This window comes from Hyaena hyaena, unplaced genomic scaffold (genome assembly GCF_003009895.1).
Source record: "Hyaena hyaena isolate Hyena2069 unplaced genomic scaffold, ASM300989v1 scaffold_154, whole genome shotgun sequence".
Classification (NCBI taxonomy): domain Eukaryota; kingdom Metazoa; phylum Chordata; class Mammalia; order Carnivora; family Hyaenidae; genus Hyaena; species Hyaena hyaena.
In genome coordinates, this window is record NW_024080786.1 from 457,349 (window position 1) to 477,822 (window position 20,474).

Consider the following 20,474-nt stretch of genomic DNA (forward strand, 5'->3'; position numbering starts at 1 on the left):
TCTATTGTTAGAAGTACCTGATCAAGATTTAAGCAGAGCCAATGCAAACCACAAGCTAATAACTGGAGTGAAGAAACCACTGCTTAGTTCATAGTTTAATGAATTGTTTTCTTTCGATGAGGATGGGGTAGCACCTTCACTTTTTACCATACCTGCTGCTTGACTTTTTATAAAGAACATGTATTCATTTTATACTCTGAAATAATGTATTTTATGAATTAGATGTTTTAAAATTTTTCTACACAGTTCCTTTTAAATTTACTGACTGGAAACTAATAAAATTTCAAAATATTAATATGTTAATTTTGCAATTTTTAAAACAACCAAGGGGCACCTGGGTGGCTCAGTCAGTTAAGCAGCCGACTTCAGCTCAGGTCACGATCTTGCAGTCTGTGGGTTCGAGCCCTGCATCAGGCTCTGTGTTGACAGCTCAGAGCCTGGAGCCTGTTTTGGATTCTGTGTCTCCCTCTCTCTCTGCCCCTCCCCAGCTCGTGTTCTGTCTCTGTCTCAAAAATAAATAAACGTTAAAAAATTTTTAAAAATAAATAAAACAACCAAGATTTCTACATAAAAGGTTTTTCTATATGCACCAGAATATTTTTTCTTTTTTTATGTGCATGTAGAAAAGAAAGCAGTTATGAAAAACTAAAAGAGAAAAGTAATAGTTTTACACATTATAGAATAGAGCCTCCAGATGAAATTCTGGCTAGAGCTAAATATAGAAACTACAATTCTAGAAGTTACAGTTTCAAACAAGCAACTGTCTAAACATTTTAGATTAGATCACACAAGAATAGTTCCTGAAATCTTCATTTAATGCACAAAATCATTTTGCCTTTCATTATATAAGCACAACTTCAAAGTTTAGGCCAATTTCATGAATAACAATTGATTAATGACTTTTACTTTAGACAACGCATCATGCTATTTATACCATACGATGCTGCTTCTACATGGTTTTACACAACAAACACTTGTATCAAAACATTCCTGCTTATTTTACTATCTAATGGAGGAAATGGAATGTGGAAGAGGAGAGAGAGAGGGTGGTTTATGTGCTGAGAAAACACGGAGCAGGGGGTGAGGTGGTCCAGAGTACAAAAAGTTATGGTACTGACCACTCCCAAACCTACTTTTCCCATATACTTAACTAAATCACTTAGACTTCTCTATACTAGTGCTATTAAGATTTGGTTTTGGTAAGTATAAACAATATTAGTGATGCTATTTCAAATTATCTATAAGACTCTGATAAAAACAAAAACTACAAAAGAACCAAGGAATACCTCTTGGGGTTGTAAAAAAATGTACCAACCACATACACTATTTTAATCTTTCATCACTGCCCTTGGTAAAGGCATGGGAAACAGAAAGTGGGGAAAAAAGAGAACATCATTTAAAAAAAATAATTACAAGAAGGAAAATAGACTAAAAATTAAGAGAATTTTGTGTTATTAAATCAATCAATCAACCTCTCTAGGCCTCATTTTCCTTTAATGTTAAATGAACAAGGGTTGACTACTTAGAATAAGTTAAACATAATCAAAGCCTCTGGCTCTCTTGAATTACCATTATTTTTTTAAAAGGTTTATTTATTTATTTATTTTGAGAGAGAGCAGGGGAAGGACAGAAACAGAGGGAGAGAGAGAATCCTAAGCAGGTTCTATGCTCAGCACAGAGTCCAATGCAGGGCTCAATCTCACAACAGTGAGATCATGACCTGAGGCAATATCAAGAGTCAGACACTTAACCAACTGAGCCACCCAGGTGCTCCCTCTTGAATTACAAGTATTAAAGAAAATTTAGCAATGATACTTAACCTTTTGTGAAGTCATAGATCCTTCTAAAAACCTGGGATTTCTCCCCAGAAAAATGCAGATACAAATTCACTCATTTTTCATGGTATTTCAGCAAGTTCAAGAACTCCTGAAGACTATCCATGAATATGAGGTTAAGAATTGTTGTGGTTATAGAAAATCCCATCTTTCTCTGCTTTTAGAAATAAGCTTTGTTTCATAAACTCATTTATAATTTTTATGATCTCTTTTTTTTAATGTTTATTTATTTATTTCCAAGGAGAGAGACCACACAAGCATGGGGAGGGGCAGAAAAAGAGGAGAGAGAGAATCCAGGCAGACCCCATGCTATTAGCACAGAGCCCAGTTCAGTCCTCAGTCTCAGAAACCAAACTGTGAGGTCATGACCTAGGCCAAAATAAAGAGTTAGATGGATGGACAGATGCTTAACCGACCAAACTACCTAGGTACCCTATGTGATCTAACTCTTTGAATCGTATTTCCTATCCAATCCCAATCTGACTCATTCCAAAGGGAGGAAAAAAGGAAGTTTAAGAAGTTTTTAAAATCTGAAGTAGAAAAGATTTACCTTTTACAAAGAGAAACAGATTTGTTTTTAAGTGAACACTATGAACATTAGCTACTTTACTAGTCAAAACCCATCTTTGATCTATTCTACTCTGGCAAGTTAAACCCTCAATTCCACTCAACTACATCAACAATGCAATTGTGTCTGGGAAAACCACATGAAGCTTCAAAACAAACAAACAAACAAAAAAAACACGCTCACACACTTACTGAGATGGATAACAGCAGATGGTCACAAAAGAAGCATCTGAGAAGATTTGAAAGCAGGTCTCTGACAAAATTAAGGACAATAAATACTCTCCTAGTTTTTAAAAGAGCTAAATATATATGCTACCTTTAATAATTTGAAGAATGAATCCTGATTAAAAATAATTAATTTTCATATGCATTACTGTCTAATCACTATTAATAAATCCAATGATTAAAGGTTCATCGTAACTTATGAGCTGATTTGACTTGTTTTTCCTCAATAAAAAGGACACACTATTGAAGCCCCAGGGCCTTAGGTCTCGGACGAGGCAGTGCTGCAAGAAAAGGAAGAGCCTGTAGAGAAGCCTTATTTGAACTTCTTCTTGGGGCGCAGGTGGTTGGTATGGCTGCCTTCTTGCAGCTGTTGGCTGCACCAGGGTGCAGGCGAGCACAACATTTGTGCACATCATCTTGTCACAGTTGTATTTCTGAACAAGCTGGCAGAAAGAAGGCTCAATAACGCCACCCTGCAGGCAAAGCACCAAGGGCAGGGTGGACTCTTTCTGGGTATTGTAATCTGATAGAGCGCAGCCATCTTCCAGCTGTTTGCCCGCAAAAATCAGATGCTGCTGGTCAGGCGGGATGCCCTCCTTGTCTTGGGCCTTGGCTTTGACTTTCTCAGTGGTGTCACTAGGCTCAACCTTGAGGGTCTTGCCCATCAGGGTCTTCACAAAGATCTGCATCTCTGCATCTATAAGCCTGCCAACAAACCTCTCAGGAACCCCGTTCTTTTAAGTTTATTTATTTTGAGAGTGTGTGTACACAGAGAGGGAGGGAGGACAGAAGATCCATGATTTGACTTTTTTAAAGATGAATCACAAAATGTATGCAAGTTCCCCAATATCTACCACTGATAAATTGTATAAAATCTTTACCTAAAATATAAAATATTCAAATTTCATGCACTGTGCTAGATTTTGAGGGAAAATACAAATGAATACTAACCCTAGATTCAAAGAATTTAGATACCAACAATTCTAGTTTAACTGTACTATAATAGTCTTCTAAATGAATTTCACTGCATGCAAGTCTTGCCCTATTCCAACCTACCATTCTTCTAAAATCTGATCATATCTGCAGTAATAACTTTTTTTTTTTTAATTTTAGAAATAGGGAGCATGAGTGGGCGAGAGACAGAGGGAGAAAGAATCCCAAGCAGGCTCCACACCCAGCATGGAGCCTGTTGCAGGGCTTAATCCCACGATGCTGGGATCACCGACTAAGCCACCCAGGCACCCCATGCAAAATAACTTTTAACAACTCCTCATTGCCTACTTTGTCACACAACTACCTCTAAAGGTAGAAGAAAGAACCTGGGCCTTTGAAGGCCTGAGGATGTAGCTTGGAACTTACAGACAAAATTCTCTTTATAATTTATACAAATACTCCATAATAATGCTCTATAATACAGTTATATTTGATTTTAATTTAAAAACGGTGTGCTTTTTTCCCTTGAGTAAACTGACACTCTAATACGATGCACCTTGCTATTTCTGTGACTGCACACACCCATACACTGCCACGCTAAAAATACCTCCAGGACTGAGTCACGAGCCTACAGGATACAGTCAAAGCTTAGCACACAAGGTCCCCAGCTCCACTCCAACTACAACTCCAAGAGAAACAAAGCAAAACCACAGCCACACCAACGTACATGTAACACAATCTTCTCAGTGTCACTCCCTAACACACACAGAGACACGCTCCTTCACGTTTCACACTACTGCTGCTCCCTTTCCTGGAATTCTCCCAGCTTATCCAAACACCAACAACTTCCTGCTCATCTTGCCAGATTTCACTCAAGTATTACCTCTTCTATGATGCTGTCCTGACCACCCAAAGCAGAGTTAACTATGCTTTCCTGGGTGTCCTTTGTATCTTTCACATACTTCTATTATGGCACCTTATACCCAAAGTATTATTGTCTTTATTTACTCATCCTTTTTCTGACTAGGCCATGTATTTCTTCTTAAGGCCAAGAACCCCATTTCATTTATGTTTGTATTACTAAGGCCCAACAGTGCCTGGCTAATGATGGTTGTTCAATAAATGTTTGTCAAATAAACAGACAGATAAATTAATAAATACCACTAAGTTCTTCCCTGATTTATTCTGCTTCATAACACTTTTAACCTAACATGCTATAATTTACTTTTAAATTTCTGTATTGCTTTTGCATTTACCAGTTTATTCACTGGTATAATTCCAGCCCTCAGCACATTATAAAACATAGCAGGTACTCAGTGTTGTTGAATGAATGAAAGAAATACACTTAGTTATCTGAAAACCATTTTGTTAAGATTATTCAATACAAAGTATGGTTCTGCATATGGAGTTTACTTTCCAAAAAACCCAAGAAAGAAATGCTAGTTTTGCCCAATTCTTGATAATGGCAGCAAGTAATACTTCTAATAAACTTCTAAGAAAAGATACGGTTTATTAATATTAAAATTCCTGATGGTCATGGGTAAACTTAGGGTGTTACTATTTTTTAGTAAGATATTGTAGAACATTCATTTTTTAAAAAATGTATACAGGTTCTTACCCATCCTTGGTTTGATCGGCTACTCCTGCCAAGAGCTGCACAATCTTCGGATTACTATTTGGATCATTGTAAAGTCCAAGATAGCGCTGGACGAAGTCTTCTGGGGTCATATAATGCTCTCCATCAACCTCAGTACTGGCATACTAAAAAGTAAATAATGTATACTTAAAATTAAAATTACTCAACATCATCTTGTAGCCAAAAACATTTTGTGAAAGATAAAGGCCAATATCAAAATCGAAATAAAGATAATAATGCAAGATTTTCCTCTGGATAGTGAAAAACACACACACAGAACCAGATTTAAGGACACTGGCACAGCACTGACGCACACCACAGCATGGACGAACCTTGAAAACATTACAAGTGAAAGAAGCCAAAGGCAAGAGAATACAGACTGAGTGGCCGCGTTTCTGTGAAATGTCCCCAACAGGCAAACCCGCGGTGATGGAAAGCAGACGCATAGGTGCCAGTAACCGGGAGGAGGAAAATGAGAGTAACTGCTTTAACATACACGGGGCTTTTCTAGAGGGCAATGGCAATGTCCTGGAATTAGACGATGGCCATGGCAGGACGTTGTAAATATACTAAAAAAAAAAAAACACTGCACTGTAAACTCTTAATGGTTAAAATGGTGACTTTTGCCTCATGTGACTTTTATTTCAATGAAACATATAATATGTAAGAGAAGAACTATGAGAAAGATGAAGAAAAGTGAAAGGGCAGCCAGGGTGACTAGGACCTGAGAGTGAGGAGGTGACACCTATCGACTCCCAGGCTTCCCAGCTACGAGAGTGGGGAGCAGCAGGAGGACACAGGTTGCCAAACCTTAGAAAGTAAAATGAATGAGAAAAGCATGACAAACACGAGAGACCTTTCATCATAAGTATTTGTTCTATGTTCAGGCAGCTGGGAAAAAGAAACAAAAATATTCTACTTTTACATTATTAATTTTTAAAAATAATAAAATCTGCCTATCAGATAAATGCTTCACTATTTTAAGGGTTTTCTGCACCATGGCAGGATCAAACACGACCAAAGCTCTCCTCTTCGGGTTGCAGCTGATCAGTTTAGCTACTTCAGGCAACTATCAAAGTAGTAACATCAGAAAATTTCCCAGAATTGAAGAATACAAGGGCTTATTAAGTGCCAAGCTCAATACAGTAAAAACAAATGAAACAAAACCCCACACCAGGCCATGGCCCATCATCATAAAATTTACAGACCACCAGTATGAAGAGAAAATCCTAAAAGTTCTCAGAGAGAAAAAAGGTTACTCAAAAAGAATTATGGGGGGCGCCTGGGTGGCTTAGTCGGTTGGGCGTCCGACTTTCGCTTAGGTCATGATCTCGCGGTTCGTGGGTTTGAGCCCCGCATCGGGCTCTGTGCTGGCTGCCAGCTCGGAGCCTGGAGCCTGTTTCAGAGTCTGTGTCTCCCTCTCTCTCTGACCCTCCCCTGCTTGCGCTGTCTCTCTCTCTCTCTCCTAGAAATAAATAAAAATATTAAAAAAAAAAAAGAATTATGAATCATGGGCATTAATGCTTCCTCAACATAAACACTGAAAGCTTGAAGACAATGCAGTAAGGCCTTAAAAACTCTAAGGTAAATGATTTCCAGCCTAAAATTCTAAACTGAGCCAAACTTTCAATCAACTATAAGAGTAGGTTAAAAGTCCTTTGAGATATTCATGTTCTCAATACTTTTTCTCCTGTCATGTACCTTCTCAGGAAGCTATAGGAGAATTTGCTCCAATGAAAAGAGGGCATGAACCAAGTGGGATAGAGAAATCAGATGATCCAATCCAGGAAAGAGGCCAGGAGAAATCCCAAGACAACAATTGTGCTGTAGGCCTCTAGAGTACATAGTCCTGGCAGGAAGCAGATGAAGGGCTCCAGGAAGGAAAGCCACTGGGAAAAATGGAATGTCAGATTATCCAAGGCACTGGCTACATGAAAAATAACATTGGAAGGAGAATGAACCTTTGTTCAAATGTCAGCTTCTCAATGAGATCTACTCTTATAACCCTATTTAGTATTACAACCCATGCCTGCACCTCTATTCCCAATCCATCCCCCCTACATTGCCTTCTTCCCCCTTGGCACCTATCACTTTCTAACACACTATGCATTTTACTTCTTTATTATGTTTACTGTCTATCTCCCAACAAAGGAAGGAACCTTTGTCTAGTTTGTTCATTGATGTATCCCAAGTATCAAGAATAATGCTTGCCACACAGCAGGCACTCAATAAACATTTTTTTTTTAGTAAATATTTTTTTTTTAAACACAAAGAGACACAGAGACAGAGAGAGAGAGAGAGAGATGGATGGAGGGGCAGAGAGAGGAGAGAGAGAATCCCAAGTAGGCTCCCTGCACAGTGCACACCCAATGCGTGGCTTGATCTCATGACCTGAGCCAAAATCAAAGGTCAGATGTTTAACTGACTGAGCCACTCAGGCACCCCAGCACTCAGTAAATATCTGTTAAATTAATGAATTGGTATGAGGTACACAAATTGCTAAGTAAATGAAAAGTTAGATAATTTTTAACACTATGAGAAAGTAAATTATGAAAAAGTATTTTTCTTGCATAAAAATAGGAAATACATGACTTGGATCAGATAAACAGTACTCATAGTCATAATAATGTAGATACCAGATATTAATTTCATAACAATGACAAACATACTGAGAGGAATGGAGAAGGAAGTAGTATAAGGAAGTCCTCATCTCTCATAGAAAGTCAATAATGTCTAGAAATAGCAGTATAGAAATATGAAGGAAAATACCAAATAAACAGCTAAGAATCAGAAATGTTCTGTATCAGATAAAGGGCTAGTATCCAAAATCTATAAAGAACTTACCAAACTCAACACACAAAAGACAAATAATCCAGTGAAGAAATGGGCAAAAGACAAATAATCCAGTGAAGAAATAGACACTTTTCCAAAGAGGACATCCAGATGGCCAACAGACACATGAAAAGATGTTCAACATCACTCATCATCAGGCAAATACAAATCAAAGGCACACTGAGATAACACCTCACACCAGTCAGAGTGGTAAACATGAACAAATCAGGAAACTACAGATGCTGGCAAGGATGTAGAGAAATGGGAACCCTTTTGCACTATTGGTGGGAATGCAAATTAGTACAGCTACTCTGGACTACAGTGTGGAGGTTCCTCAAAAAATTAAAAATAAAACTACCCTACAACCCAGCAATAGCTGGATACAGGAGTGCTGATGCATAAGGGCACATGTACCCCAATGTTTACAGCAGCACTTTCAATAATAGCTAAATTATGGAAAAAACCTAAATGTCCATCAACTGATAAATGGATAAAGAAGACGTGGTTTATATATACATTGGAATACTACTTGGCAATGAGAACAAATGAAATCATGCCATTTGCAGGAGTGTGCATGGAACTGGAAGGTATTATGCTGAGTGAAATAAGTCAGTCAGAGACAGATATAGGTTTTCACTCGTGGTGACTCTTGAGAAACTTAATAGAAGGGAAGGGAAGGGGAAAAAATAGTTACAAACAGAGAGGGAGCGGGGCAAACCACTAGAGACTCTCAAATACTGAGAACAAACTGAGGGTTCATGAGGGGGGAGAGGGGAAAGTGGGTGATGGGCATTGACGGGGGCACTTGTTGGGATGAGCACTGGGTGTTGTGTGTAAGCCAATGGGATAACAAATTATATTCATAAAAAAAAAAACAAAATGGTTGCTTCTGGGAAATAAGGATGAGAAGGATCACAGTTGGTTTGCTTTTTGGTTGAGCATTTCAAATGTTCTCATTTGTGAATCTGACTAAACCAAGCAACCAGCTCTTTCAACAAGGAGAGAGTTAAATAAAAAATGTTTCCTTTCTCATATGCTACAAAACCCCACAGAGGCTATGATAGCAAATGCTTGATCAGCCTGCAGATGAAGTAGCCCAAGGTAGACATATTTTTACTAACTTGTACTACCCAAAGCACCTAACAAATATCACCCCAAGATAAAGTCATGTTCACTCTACATGCTATAAAAGTCATTGCTGAAATGGTCCTAAATTTAAGACCCGGCTTTACCACTAACTCTCTGAGTCCTTCAACAACTCCACTCCCTTCCCAGACTTCTAGATATATCACATCTATAAAATGAAGACTAGGGGCACCTGGGTGGCTCAGTCAGTTAAGCGTCCAACTTTGGCTCAGGTCATGATCTCACGTTTGTGGGTTCGAGCCCCACATCAGGCTCTGTGCTGACAGCCAGCTCAGAGCCTGGAGCCTGTTTCAGATTCTTGGTCTTCCTCTCTCTCTGACCCTCCTCTGCTCATGTTGTCTCTCCCTCTCTCTCTCAGAAATAAATATAACATTAAAAAAATTTTTTAACCAAAAAAATAAAAATAAAAATAAAATGAAGACTAAATAATTTTTGACATTTCAAAACAAACAGGTATGCAAATATAGGATAAAGAAAAAATAAACTGTATGGTATTAGTACTAATAAGAATGAATTCTACCAATTACTGTCAACTACTTCTTCTATTATGTGTTCTTCAATGTTTTTCATAATCTGACATGTTTTACCAAGATCAGAAAACCACAGAATTAAGAACAGGCAGGAGTGGGGAAAGGTACAATGTCAGGAAGACTACTTCAACTGGAAAGAGGAAGCCACATAAGGAAGTCTAAAAATAGAACTTAAAGACACTAACAAGTCAATAACTCACTAGAATATGAGTGCCAAACAGTGGTATGGGAAATGTACTATAGGATCCAAAGAGAAATGGCTTATTCTAAGGGCAGGTGGGATGCGGCTGCAGCAGGAAAAAGTACATTCAGATTAGGCCTTGAAAGTAAAATTTTATTTTAACTGGAACAGCCAGAAAGGGCCTTCAAGGTTTAAAAAAAAAAAAAAAAAAAAAAGGAAAAAAAAAAAAAGAATACAGAGATTTTAAAATAATTTTTTTTTCCTTTTTTGAGGGAGAGAGCTAGCTGGAGAGATAAATGTTAATGGAGAGTATACAAAGAAACGAAGCAGGGGCAACTGTGTGGCTCAGTCAGTTAAGCATCCTAATCTTGATTTGAGCTCAGGTCATAATCTCACGGTTCATGGGATCGAGCCCAGCATCAGGCTCCTCACTGACGGCACAGAGCCTGCTTGGGATTCTTTCTCCCCCCTCTCTGTTTGTCCTTCCTCCGCTCATGCTCTCTCTTTGTCTCTCTCTCAAAATAAATAAACTAAACAACAACAAAGCAAAGATACATGTAAGTTGAAATGGAAAAGTCCATCAACTGATGAATGGATCAAGAAGATGTGGTTTATCTATACCATGGAATACTACATGGCAATGAGAAACAATGAAATCTGGCCATGTGTAGCAACACGGATGGAACTTGAGGGTATTATGCTGAGAGAAATAAGTCAGGCAGAGAAGGACAAATACCATATGTTTGCACGTGTAGGAGGATTAGGAGGAACTTAACTGAGGACCATGGGGGAGAAGAAGGGGAAAAATAGTGGGGGAGAGGGAAGGAGGCAAACCATGAGAGACTCTTGAATGCCGAGAACAAACTGAGGGCAGATGGGGTGTGGGGAGGGGAAGGGGGGTGATGGGCATGGGGGAGGGCACTGGTGGGGATGAGCACCGGGTGTTATATGGAAACCAACTTGACAATAAAATATTTAAAAAATAAATAAAAGAACATTTATGCCTTCTTTGATTTATCAGTGTTGAGCATAATAAAAGCATACATTTTATTCTACTATGGTGTACTTTTGCTATGGATACACAGGTTACTGATTTTATTTAATAAATAAACTAACAATATTCTTATATTAAAAAAATGGAAAAGGCAAAGGCAGTGTGAGATCAAATGATAGAAGACTCTGAATGTTAAGTTGAAGTCTGAACTCCATTCCACAGGTCATGGGACACCACCAGAAGTTTTAGAGGACAGAGACATGATCTGAACTGTGCTCTCTCTTGTGGCAATGTAAAAGATGGTTTGGAGAAGATGGAAACTGACTGGGGCAGGGAGACCAAGTGTCAGCTAATGAAGATCCAGGTGAAAGGGGATGAGGCCTGAACCAAGGTGGTAGGAGTGCAAATGAAAAAATAATGGGTACTTTCACCCCTTGCTAATGGCTTTTTAAAGGTGATTTTAGGGGCACCTGGGTGGCTTAGTCTGTTAAGCGTCCGACTTTCGCTTAGGTCATGATCTCGTGGTTCGTGGGTTCGAGCCCCGTGTCGGGCTCTGTGCTGACTGCCAGCTCGGAGCCTGGAGCCTATTTCAGAGTCTGTATCTCCCTCTCTCTCTGACCCTCCCCTTCTCACACTGTCTCTCTCTCTCTCCTAGAAATAAATAAAAATATTTAAAAAAATAAAATAAAATAAAAAATAAAGGTGATTTTAATAGTGTTACAGTCATACCATTCAAAATTCAAAAAGAACGCTGGGGCACCTGGGTAGCTCAGTCAGTTAAGCATCTGACTCTTGGTTTTGGCTCAAGTCATCGCCTTATGGTTTGTGAGTTCAACCCCTGCGCTGGGCCCTGCACTGACAGTGTGGAGCCTGCTTGGGCTTTTCTATCTCTCCCTCTCTGCCCCTCCCTCTCCCTCTCTTTCAAAATAAACAAACATTTTTTAAAAAATTCAGGGGCACTCTGGTGGTTCAGTCAGGGGAACGCCTGACTCTTGATTTCAGCCCAGGTCATGATCCCAGAGTTGTGGAATTGAGCCCCTAGTCAGGCTCTGTGCTGAGTATGGAGCCTGCTTAAGATTCTCTCTCCCCCTCTGCTCCTCTCCCCTCTCTTGTGCTCTCTCTAAAAATTAAAAAAAATTTTTTTAATTTAAAATGTACAAAAGGGTATACAGTGAAAAGTCTTCCTCTGAGCTCTGTCTCCAGGTACTTAATTTCCTACTCTAATGGCAATCAATTTCTGGGGTTTTTTTCATGATTATTTTATTTTTGAGAAAGAGAGAGAGAGTACATGAGAGAGAGGGGGACAGAGGATCTGAAGCAGGCTCTGTGCTAATAGCAGGGAGCCCAATGCAGGGCTTGAACCCACAAACCATAAGATCATGACCTGAGCCAAAGTCAGACTCCCAGCCAAGTGAGCCACCCACATGCCCCAGAGGCCATCAATTTCTTGTATGTTCTTCCAGATATGCTTTATGCATAAATGATTATATATATATGATATATATGCATATACATGCTAATGTATACACATGTAAACATGCATGAATACTTACCCATTTCTCTTTTTTAGACAAATGATAACATTTACTATTAACGCTATTCTGTAGATGTTACTTTTTTTCAATTTTGGTTTTGCTGAAAAGCAATTTAGCTATAGATAAATACAGATATAGATAGATGCATATCATATATAAAGAACTGTAAGAATGCTCACATCTTTTGACAAGGAATCCTGGACTGACTCTTAAGAGAAATTTAAAAGAAGGAAGAACTAAATACAAACTGCAAAATAAAATTTTATTTTATTTGGGTTATGGAGTTGGGTTATGGAGATCTTTGTTCTCATCACAACTGTTTGAGTGCTGCTTGCTTTCTTTAATCAGATGTCAATTCTCAAAAGAGAGAATATGAAAACATTTCAATTAGTATTAACAAAATGTGGCCGCTAGTTCTCCATTTATTTTTGCCACATAGTGTCTAATACTAGTACCTGACTTTTGACTGCCAGGACTACACACACACACACACACACACACACACACACACACACACTCTCTCTCTCTCTCTCTCTCTCTCTCTCTCTCTCTCTGTGTGTGTGTACCTACAGAATCACCAGGATTTCCCAACATTCTTGACTTTAAAACCATCAGGAAATAGCCTTAGCACAAACCACTGACACAGCAGCCAACAAGGAAAACAAATGCTTTTGTTGACAAGTACTGGAACAGGCTTTGCCAGTATCTGAGGTTATAAATGATGCCAGAGAATCAATTACCCTGAGGTATTTTGCTAATGTTTTCCCCAACTCTCCTACTCTATTTTAACTTGATTTTAACTGAAAGATAAAGTATAGCTCAGAGGGGGGGAAAAAGTGTTCTCATCCATAAGGAGTCAGTACTTGACTTCTCCAGGAGACAGTTAACTAATTAACTCATTAAATTACAGACAATTACTTGGCAATGTCAGTAAGTCAGCTGCCTGAACAGACAGAAGAGGCAGTGTAGAACAGAAACTAGAATCTACCCTCAGTCAGTCAAGATGCTAAAACATTGTAGGTATTATGTTAACAAAGCAAAGCAGGTACCTCAAAAACAAGCGATTTATTTAAACAAAAAGTATATTTTAAAAATACTTTTAAAATAAGAATGACTTGTTTATTTTAAACAAGTTTCATTATTTTCAATGCTTATTTTAATTGCTGAATAATAATGCTTTTTGTTTTTTTTTTAATTTTTTAATGTTTTATTTATTTCTAGGAGAGAGAGAAAGAGACAGCGTGAGCCGGGGAGGGTCAGAGAGAGAGGGAGTCACAGACTGAAGCAGGCTCCAGGCTCTGAGCTGGCAGTCAGCACAGAGCCCGACGCGGGGCTCGAACCCACGAACTGCGAGATCATGACCTAAGCGAAAGTCGGATGCTTAACCAACTAAGCCACCCAGGCGCCCCATGGATAATAATGTTTTAAACAAAGTAAACATGGCCTACAGTGACACAGAAGGCCTAGAAATCAGAAAAGGCTAGGTGGCCATATTGCAACCTTCCCTTTCTGCTAATCAAAATGACATGTTCATACTAAAAGGAATAGAAAGAAAGTTAAAACAAAGTGTTGGGTCTCTCATGCTAAACTATTCTAAAAATTTAATATATCAACTTAGTAGTTTCATTATATTTCTATTTTGTTCCTATCATTTCAAAGGAGGAACAAAATGACTTTAAGTGAAATTAACCAAATATTATATCCATACTCCAAATAACTTTAGAGTTAATCATTTGCCATTTCAAAGATGTCTCTTAAGCAGTTGTAAATCCCTCTTGGGCAGGAAGTCAAGGACAAATGAAAGACATTGACAAGAAGTAGCTGACCATATCCAAACAAAAATACATGATTTATTTTCTTGATTAAACTTTTTCCAAATCCAATTCAAGTATTTGAATATAAAAGTACACATAGCTTTGACATTTCCAGAAATATTTAAGTTTACATGGAGTATAGTTCACATGTGCTTGAAAAAGTCTTGACATTATGAGCCTGAGAAATGAAATGGACCTTAATGAAAGATTAGAATCTTTATACATTTATTGCTGATAAAAGATGGCAGGGTTTCACATACAGATATATATATATAATTACACTACCGTACTTACACAGAAATACCTCTAGCTCCAAATGCAATCGTGTTATCTACAAATGTTTTGCCTGTCAAGCCAACAGATCAACATATTAAGGTCTCACTTGACTGGAATAAGTTGAACAGTAGTAACTCCTTTACAATTTGCCAAATTTTAACCTATATCACAGGTTACCTGTAAAGCAGACTTTACAACAAGTTTTGACACTACCCTAAATTTCTTTTGAGTAAGGGGGGGAAAAGGTTAATTTAATGACACGAATGAGTAAACAACCCAAATAGTCTAAATGATACAAATTACCTGTTTAAATGATTTAAGTTCAAAAACAGATCTTTTGATACTTTATGTCTAAAAGATTTTCCAGGGGTTATAAAGAAAAATTCTAATCTGCTGTAACTAGAAAGGTGGTTACTTTTTAAAAGTATACAGTGTATGAAGATCTAGGATTTTCTTTTTAACTATGCTCATCAAAACCAAGGTAATATATTTATTATATTTTAAATATAATATTTAAATATATATTTAATATATATATAAATATATATTATATTTATATATAATTATATATTATATAAATAAATAATATATATATTTAATAAATATATATTTAATATATATATTAAAAAGCGTTCCTTTTTAAGCCAAAAATCTGCTATTATCAAATCTTCCAGGTTACTTTGCACTCACTTAAAAACATTTATTAAGTACCAATTGTGAGTTGGACATTACGCCTGATAGTAGAGACGCAATGATCACAAAAACATAGTTCCTACCTCAAACAGCTCAGAGACAGTGGCATGATGGACACCAAAACCAGGATCTAAAAACAAGTTCTAATCCCTGTGCCATTAACTAGGTGTTATTTCTTGAGTGACACACATACCTTCTCTGAGCTTCTTCTCTAATAAGAAGATACAGAAACACAGCTGCCTTGATGTGAGGGAAAAAATGAGATCTTGAACACCAAAGTACTTGGAAATTGTAAAACTAACACATAATGAAATATTGCAGTTATTCTAAAGTGCTTAGAAACACAGAAAAGCATAGGATCCAAGTTTCCCTCCTTGCTTATTTAATTATTCTGCTTTTACCCAAACATGAAGGAGTTATTGTTCTAACGTCTCGTCTTTCTCCAAACCAAGGTTTCCTTGGGGTTGGCTTCCACTATTCTTGGGTTTACCAAATCAGTCCTAACTGGTCTAGCCAGGTTCATCTCTGCTTATCCAACACGTGGCTGTAATACGAGTCAAAACAAACTGTTGCTCTGAGACTTTGTTCCAACTGAGATGAACTGACATTTTCAGATCTTAACATCCTTCCAGTTTCAGTAACTCTCACACGACAATGCCACAAAGTTCAGTAACTACATATAGAACATAAAGCATTTCCCATATAGAAAAGTGAATTACAGGAATAATGGAAGAGCTGAGCTTCTGAAGCTAATCCTCTTGCTGTCCTTCACTTATATGGCTCTTACTTCTAACAGAAACCAAATTTAGTCAGGAATGTATGCCCTTTCACTACACAAGCACTCAGCATAACAAGCAGACCACAACAAACCCTGTTACAACAGTACAGTGTGGAATTCATCTATTATACATAATATTTAATATGAAAAAATAATTTTAACACATATGGCCACTTTTTTAAAGATTTTAATTAGTAATGCAAAATTTTTCCGATATTTACTAAAATCAACTACACATGCTTTAGGAAAAGGCAATTTTATACATCTAATTTCAACTAGAACTCTCAGTCACATATTTCATATACACTAGAAGCAAAACCTTCTACTGGATTTTGCAAAAAAAAGTTCTCCAAAAGTCTGCCTTTCTAATTCTGCTTGCCTCCATGAAATATTATGTGCTTATTTTTCTTTTTGCTTTAATATATGTATTTTTACTGTCCATTATATCAAATTCTATTGTCACCTACCAAACAATGTAATTTCTAACAGAGCAGAGAGGTATAAGCTCCTTGTTAATCACGGAAATCAAATGAAGCTACCATAATAAACTAGATATACCAAAACAATTTTCCCCTCCAAGTTTCCCAAAACCTTGGATATAAAATAATGACCCCAGAGAATTCAACAACTGAAACTAAAATGCTTCTCAGGGCAGATTAAGTTGAATAATTAATTTGCATTGTTCTTAAAATAAATACTTCAATCTCTTGGCCTAAGTAACCATGGGAACATACAAGGAGCATATATATTTATAAGCCTGGGCAAATCATGTCTTTGACAATCAAGGTGCAACTCTTAGGGGAACAGAATGCTTTAATGTTGGTAAGCCTTGATTAAATTCCAAGATTTTTGTCACAGAAAAAGAGGGACCTTTTTCCTAGTAGGGAGTGGAAAATATTAAAAGATTTAAGAGAAAGGGCAACCAAATGTAATGTATGAACATATCTTGGATCGTGATTTTAATAAAGCAACTTAAAAAATGAAACAAATAGGAAAACTTCAACACTGAATGGAAATCCACATTATTAAGGAATATTTTTACATGAAATAATCGAATTATGGTTTGATGGTTTTTCAGAGTCATCATGTATCTTTTTCAGAGTTATCATTTCAGAGTTATCAAGTAATCATTTAGTATCTTTTCAAGATACCAAGTATTCATATATGCAGTGATACAATGTCTGGGAATTGCTTCAAAATAATCCAATGCAGCTGCAATATAGAGAAAGCAAGATTAGCCAAAAGAGTTGGTGAAGCTGCGTGATGGATATATGGTAATTGATCGTACTATTTTCTCTAACTTTTTATAGGCTTAAAATTTTCCATAATTAAAAAGGTTTTTAAAAGGATACAGAAAAATAATAAGGTGATTCAATGTATACTAACATACCTGTATCACCAAATATTAATTTAGAAAGGCAAGTTGCTGGAAATAAAGGAAGTTTCTTCCATTTACTGTATAACCTTGAGCAAGTTACTTAACCTTTCTAGGGCTCAGTTTCTTCACCTATAAAATGAGAATGTTAATGGTTCCTACCTTAAAGAGTTGTTTTGAGGACTGACTATAATGACTTATATAAAATAATTAAAATAGTGCCTGAGACATAATAGTGTCTCAGTAAGTAAACAATAGCACAGTTCTAAAAGCCCAATAGTGGCCATGTAGCACTGATTTCAGTGAATGATGCTTTAGAAACTTCAGTAATATTAAGTAAAAGAGAGCTGGACAGAACAGGGAAATGATTTTTAAGTTATACACATAAAGAATGAATTCTAAGTCTCTTTTTCAGATCTGTGTCTTAGTATTACAGAGCCTACAGTTGAACTATTATTCCTTCCTGATCCAGACTGAGCAGTTGAAGGTTCCAAAGAAAACTCACATATCATCCACAGTCTTTCTTAGACCATGGCTATACCCTTTCTCAGAAGCTACAAATTTGAAATTCCTTCTTATGGTGGTATTTCTGAGTGTGGAAATTTGTAAATATCTTCAGGTATATGTCTCAACAATATGAGTAATTAGCTGATTACATGTACATAATCATAAACACATATTAACATCTTAGTCACTTTATAGGTCCAGCACAGTTACTTAGGAAAGACAAGGGACTCAGATCTTATTCATGAAAGAAAAGTCGTCATCCCATCTTATAAGGAAAGGAAAGGACCAAGGAACTAAGCTCCATGTATCAGGCATCAGTTACACATTACCTCATTTAATCGTTACAATGTCCCTATGTGCTAGGTATAGTAATCCCTTCTTAGGTAAGGAAACTTACTGGTGTAAATAACTAAGGTCCTAAAGCAAAAGGGCATCTAATAAGGACCCAAATCCAGACCAGACTACAAAACCCTTGCAGGTTAGAGCTCCACTCTGCTGTCTCCTGGATGAAAAGGAGTCAGTTGAGGCCCCACTCAAAGATATTCTAAGAACCCCATGGACAGAAGGAAATTAAACTGAAGAATCACAGTCTAATCAAAGCAGTCATCCATAAGAAAGCACAGGAATGAGTATGGAAGTTTACATTTCCTTTTTTTTTTTTAAGTTTATTTATTTTGAGGGGCGCCTGGGTGGCTTAGTCGGTTAAGCGTCCGACTTTCGCTTAGGTCATGATCTCATGGATCATGGGTTCGAGCCCCGCGTCAGGCTCTGTGCTGACTGCCAGTTCAGAGCCTGGAGCCTGTTTCAGTCTGTGACTCCCTCTCTCTGACCCTCCCCTGCTCACGCTGTCTCTCTCTCTCCTAAAAATAAATAAAACATTTTAAAAAAAAAGTTTATTTATTTTGAGAGAGAGAGAGAGAGTCATGTGTGAGTAGGGGAGAGGGAGAGAGATAGAGAAAGAAAGAGCATCCCAAGCAGGCTCGGCACAGCACAGAACCTGACATGGGGCTTGAACTCACGATTGTGTAATCATGACCTGAGCTAAAATCAAGGGTCGGATGTTTAACCAGCTGAGCCACCCAGTTTGCTGAAAGTTTACATTTCAATATAATCCATTTAAATATGATCTGTTTAAAATGTAAATTGAAAGTCGCCTGGGTGACTCAGTTGATTGCTCATGACTTTGGCTGAGGTCATGATCTCACAGTTCAGTTTGTGAGTTCAAGTCCCACATCAGGCTCTCTGCTTTTGGCACAGAACCTGCTTGGGATCCTCTTTCTCCCTCTCTCTCTCTGCCTCTTCCTTGCTCTCTCTCTCTCTCTCCCTTCCCTCCGCCCCCCAAAATAAATAAACATTTAAAAAATTTTAATGTAAATTATTCCACTTCCAAGGTGAAAGACCTTCAGTGGTTTCCACAATGCTCTTTAAAAAAAATCAAAACTCTTCTCAGTGGCCTACAAACAAGGCTCTGCTTGACATGGCTCTCCTTCAGCCTCATCTCTTACAGCCATTCACTCCCTCACTTACTGATGCTTCAAGCACACTAGCTTCCTTTCTGTTTGTCAAACATACCAGGCCCTTACACATATCTAGGCTTTATACATGGGAGCCCTCTGTTGGGAATTCTCTGCCCACTTTTAAGTCTCACCTCTAGTATAACCTTCTCAGGGGTCTTTACTCACTACTCTCTTGAAAAATGATGGTCTGTCCCATCATCTGTTTATTTTCTTATTAGACTTGTCACCTTCTGTAGTTTTTCTTTTTTTTTTAAGTATGTGGGCTTTGCTAGTGTCTCATCTCTACCTAGAATGAGTTACTTTCACTGAACTCCTCTATATCAACTCTATAAAGGCTTAGAACCTAGCACAATGCCTAGGCTGGCACATGGTAGACAACTAAAAATATATTGATTGATAGTAGAACATAACATGGGATTTAATAACACTAATTTTCTCATCTTTTCAGTTACTTTTCAATCCTTCTATCTGTCTCAAGGATAAAGTCTCACTGCGGTGCTAGTATGCCCTAAATGCTTAACACTTTTTCTTAATGTTTATTTTTTTGGGGGAGAGAGACAGAAAGTGAGAAGGGGACAGGCAGAGGGAAAGGGAGACACAGAAGGTGAAGCAGGCTCCAGGCACTGAGCCATCAGCACAGAGCCCAACGCGGGGCTTGGACTCACGAACCATGAGATCATGACCTGAGCCTAAGTCAGACGCTTAACTGACTGATCCATCCAGGTGCTTTGTCACTCTTTTTTTTTTTTTTAATGAAAACTTTATTCAGTTTATGTCAAATACTAATATACTAAAGATAAAGGCTATCATCTTCAATTCCTATATTCTAAAGAACCCTTAATCAGTATAGCTAAGAAAACTATAGATCCCCTTCTGTATGTCTTATAATGGGGTTTATTCGACTCAATTTATGCTGGGAAGTCCTCTTTTAACTTCAGATTTTTAGAGCATAAGCATCCATCAACAGACGAATGGATCAAGAAGATGTGGTTTATCTATACCATGGAATACTACATGGCAATGAGAAACAATGAAATCTGGCCATGTGTAGCAACATGGATGGACCTTGAGGGTGTTATGCTGAGCGAAATAAGTCAGGC

General features: G+C 37.6%; 1 protein-coding gene and 1 pseudogene across 1 annotated transcript in view; both read right to left on the reverse strand.

Moving 5' to 3' along the window:
- The window catches only part of SLC25A12 (solute carrier family 25 member 12), a 108,453-nt gene that overhangs the window by 79,702 nt on the left and 8,277 nt on the right, over positions 1-20,474 (reverse strand). Inside the window, exon 3 of the mRNA XM_039239183.1 lies at positions 5,179-5,321. Within this exon, the coding sequence (XP_039095114.1) occupies positions 5,179-5,321 (143 nt within the window). The remainder of the gene's footprint in view (positions 1-5,178; positions 5,322-20,474) is intronic.
- On the reverse strand, positions 2,941-3,319 carry LOC120236408 (annotated as a pseudogene).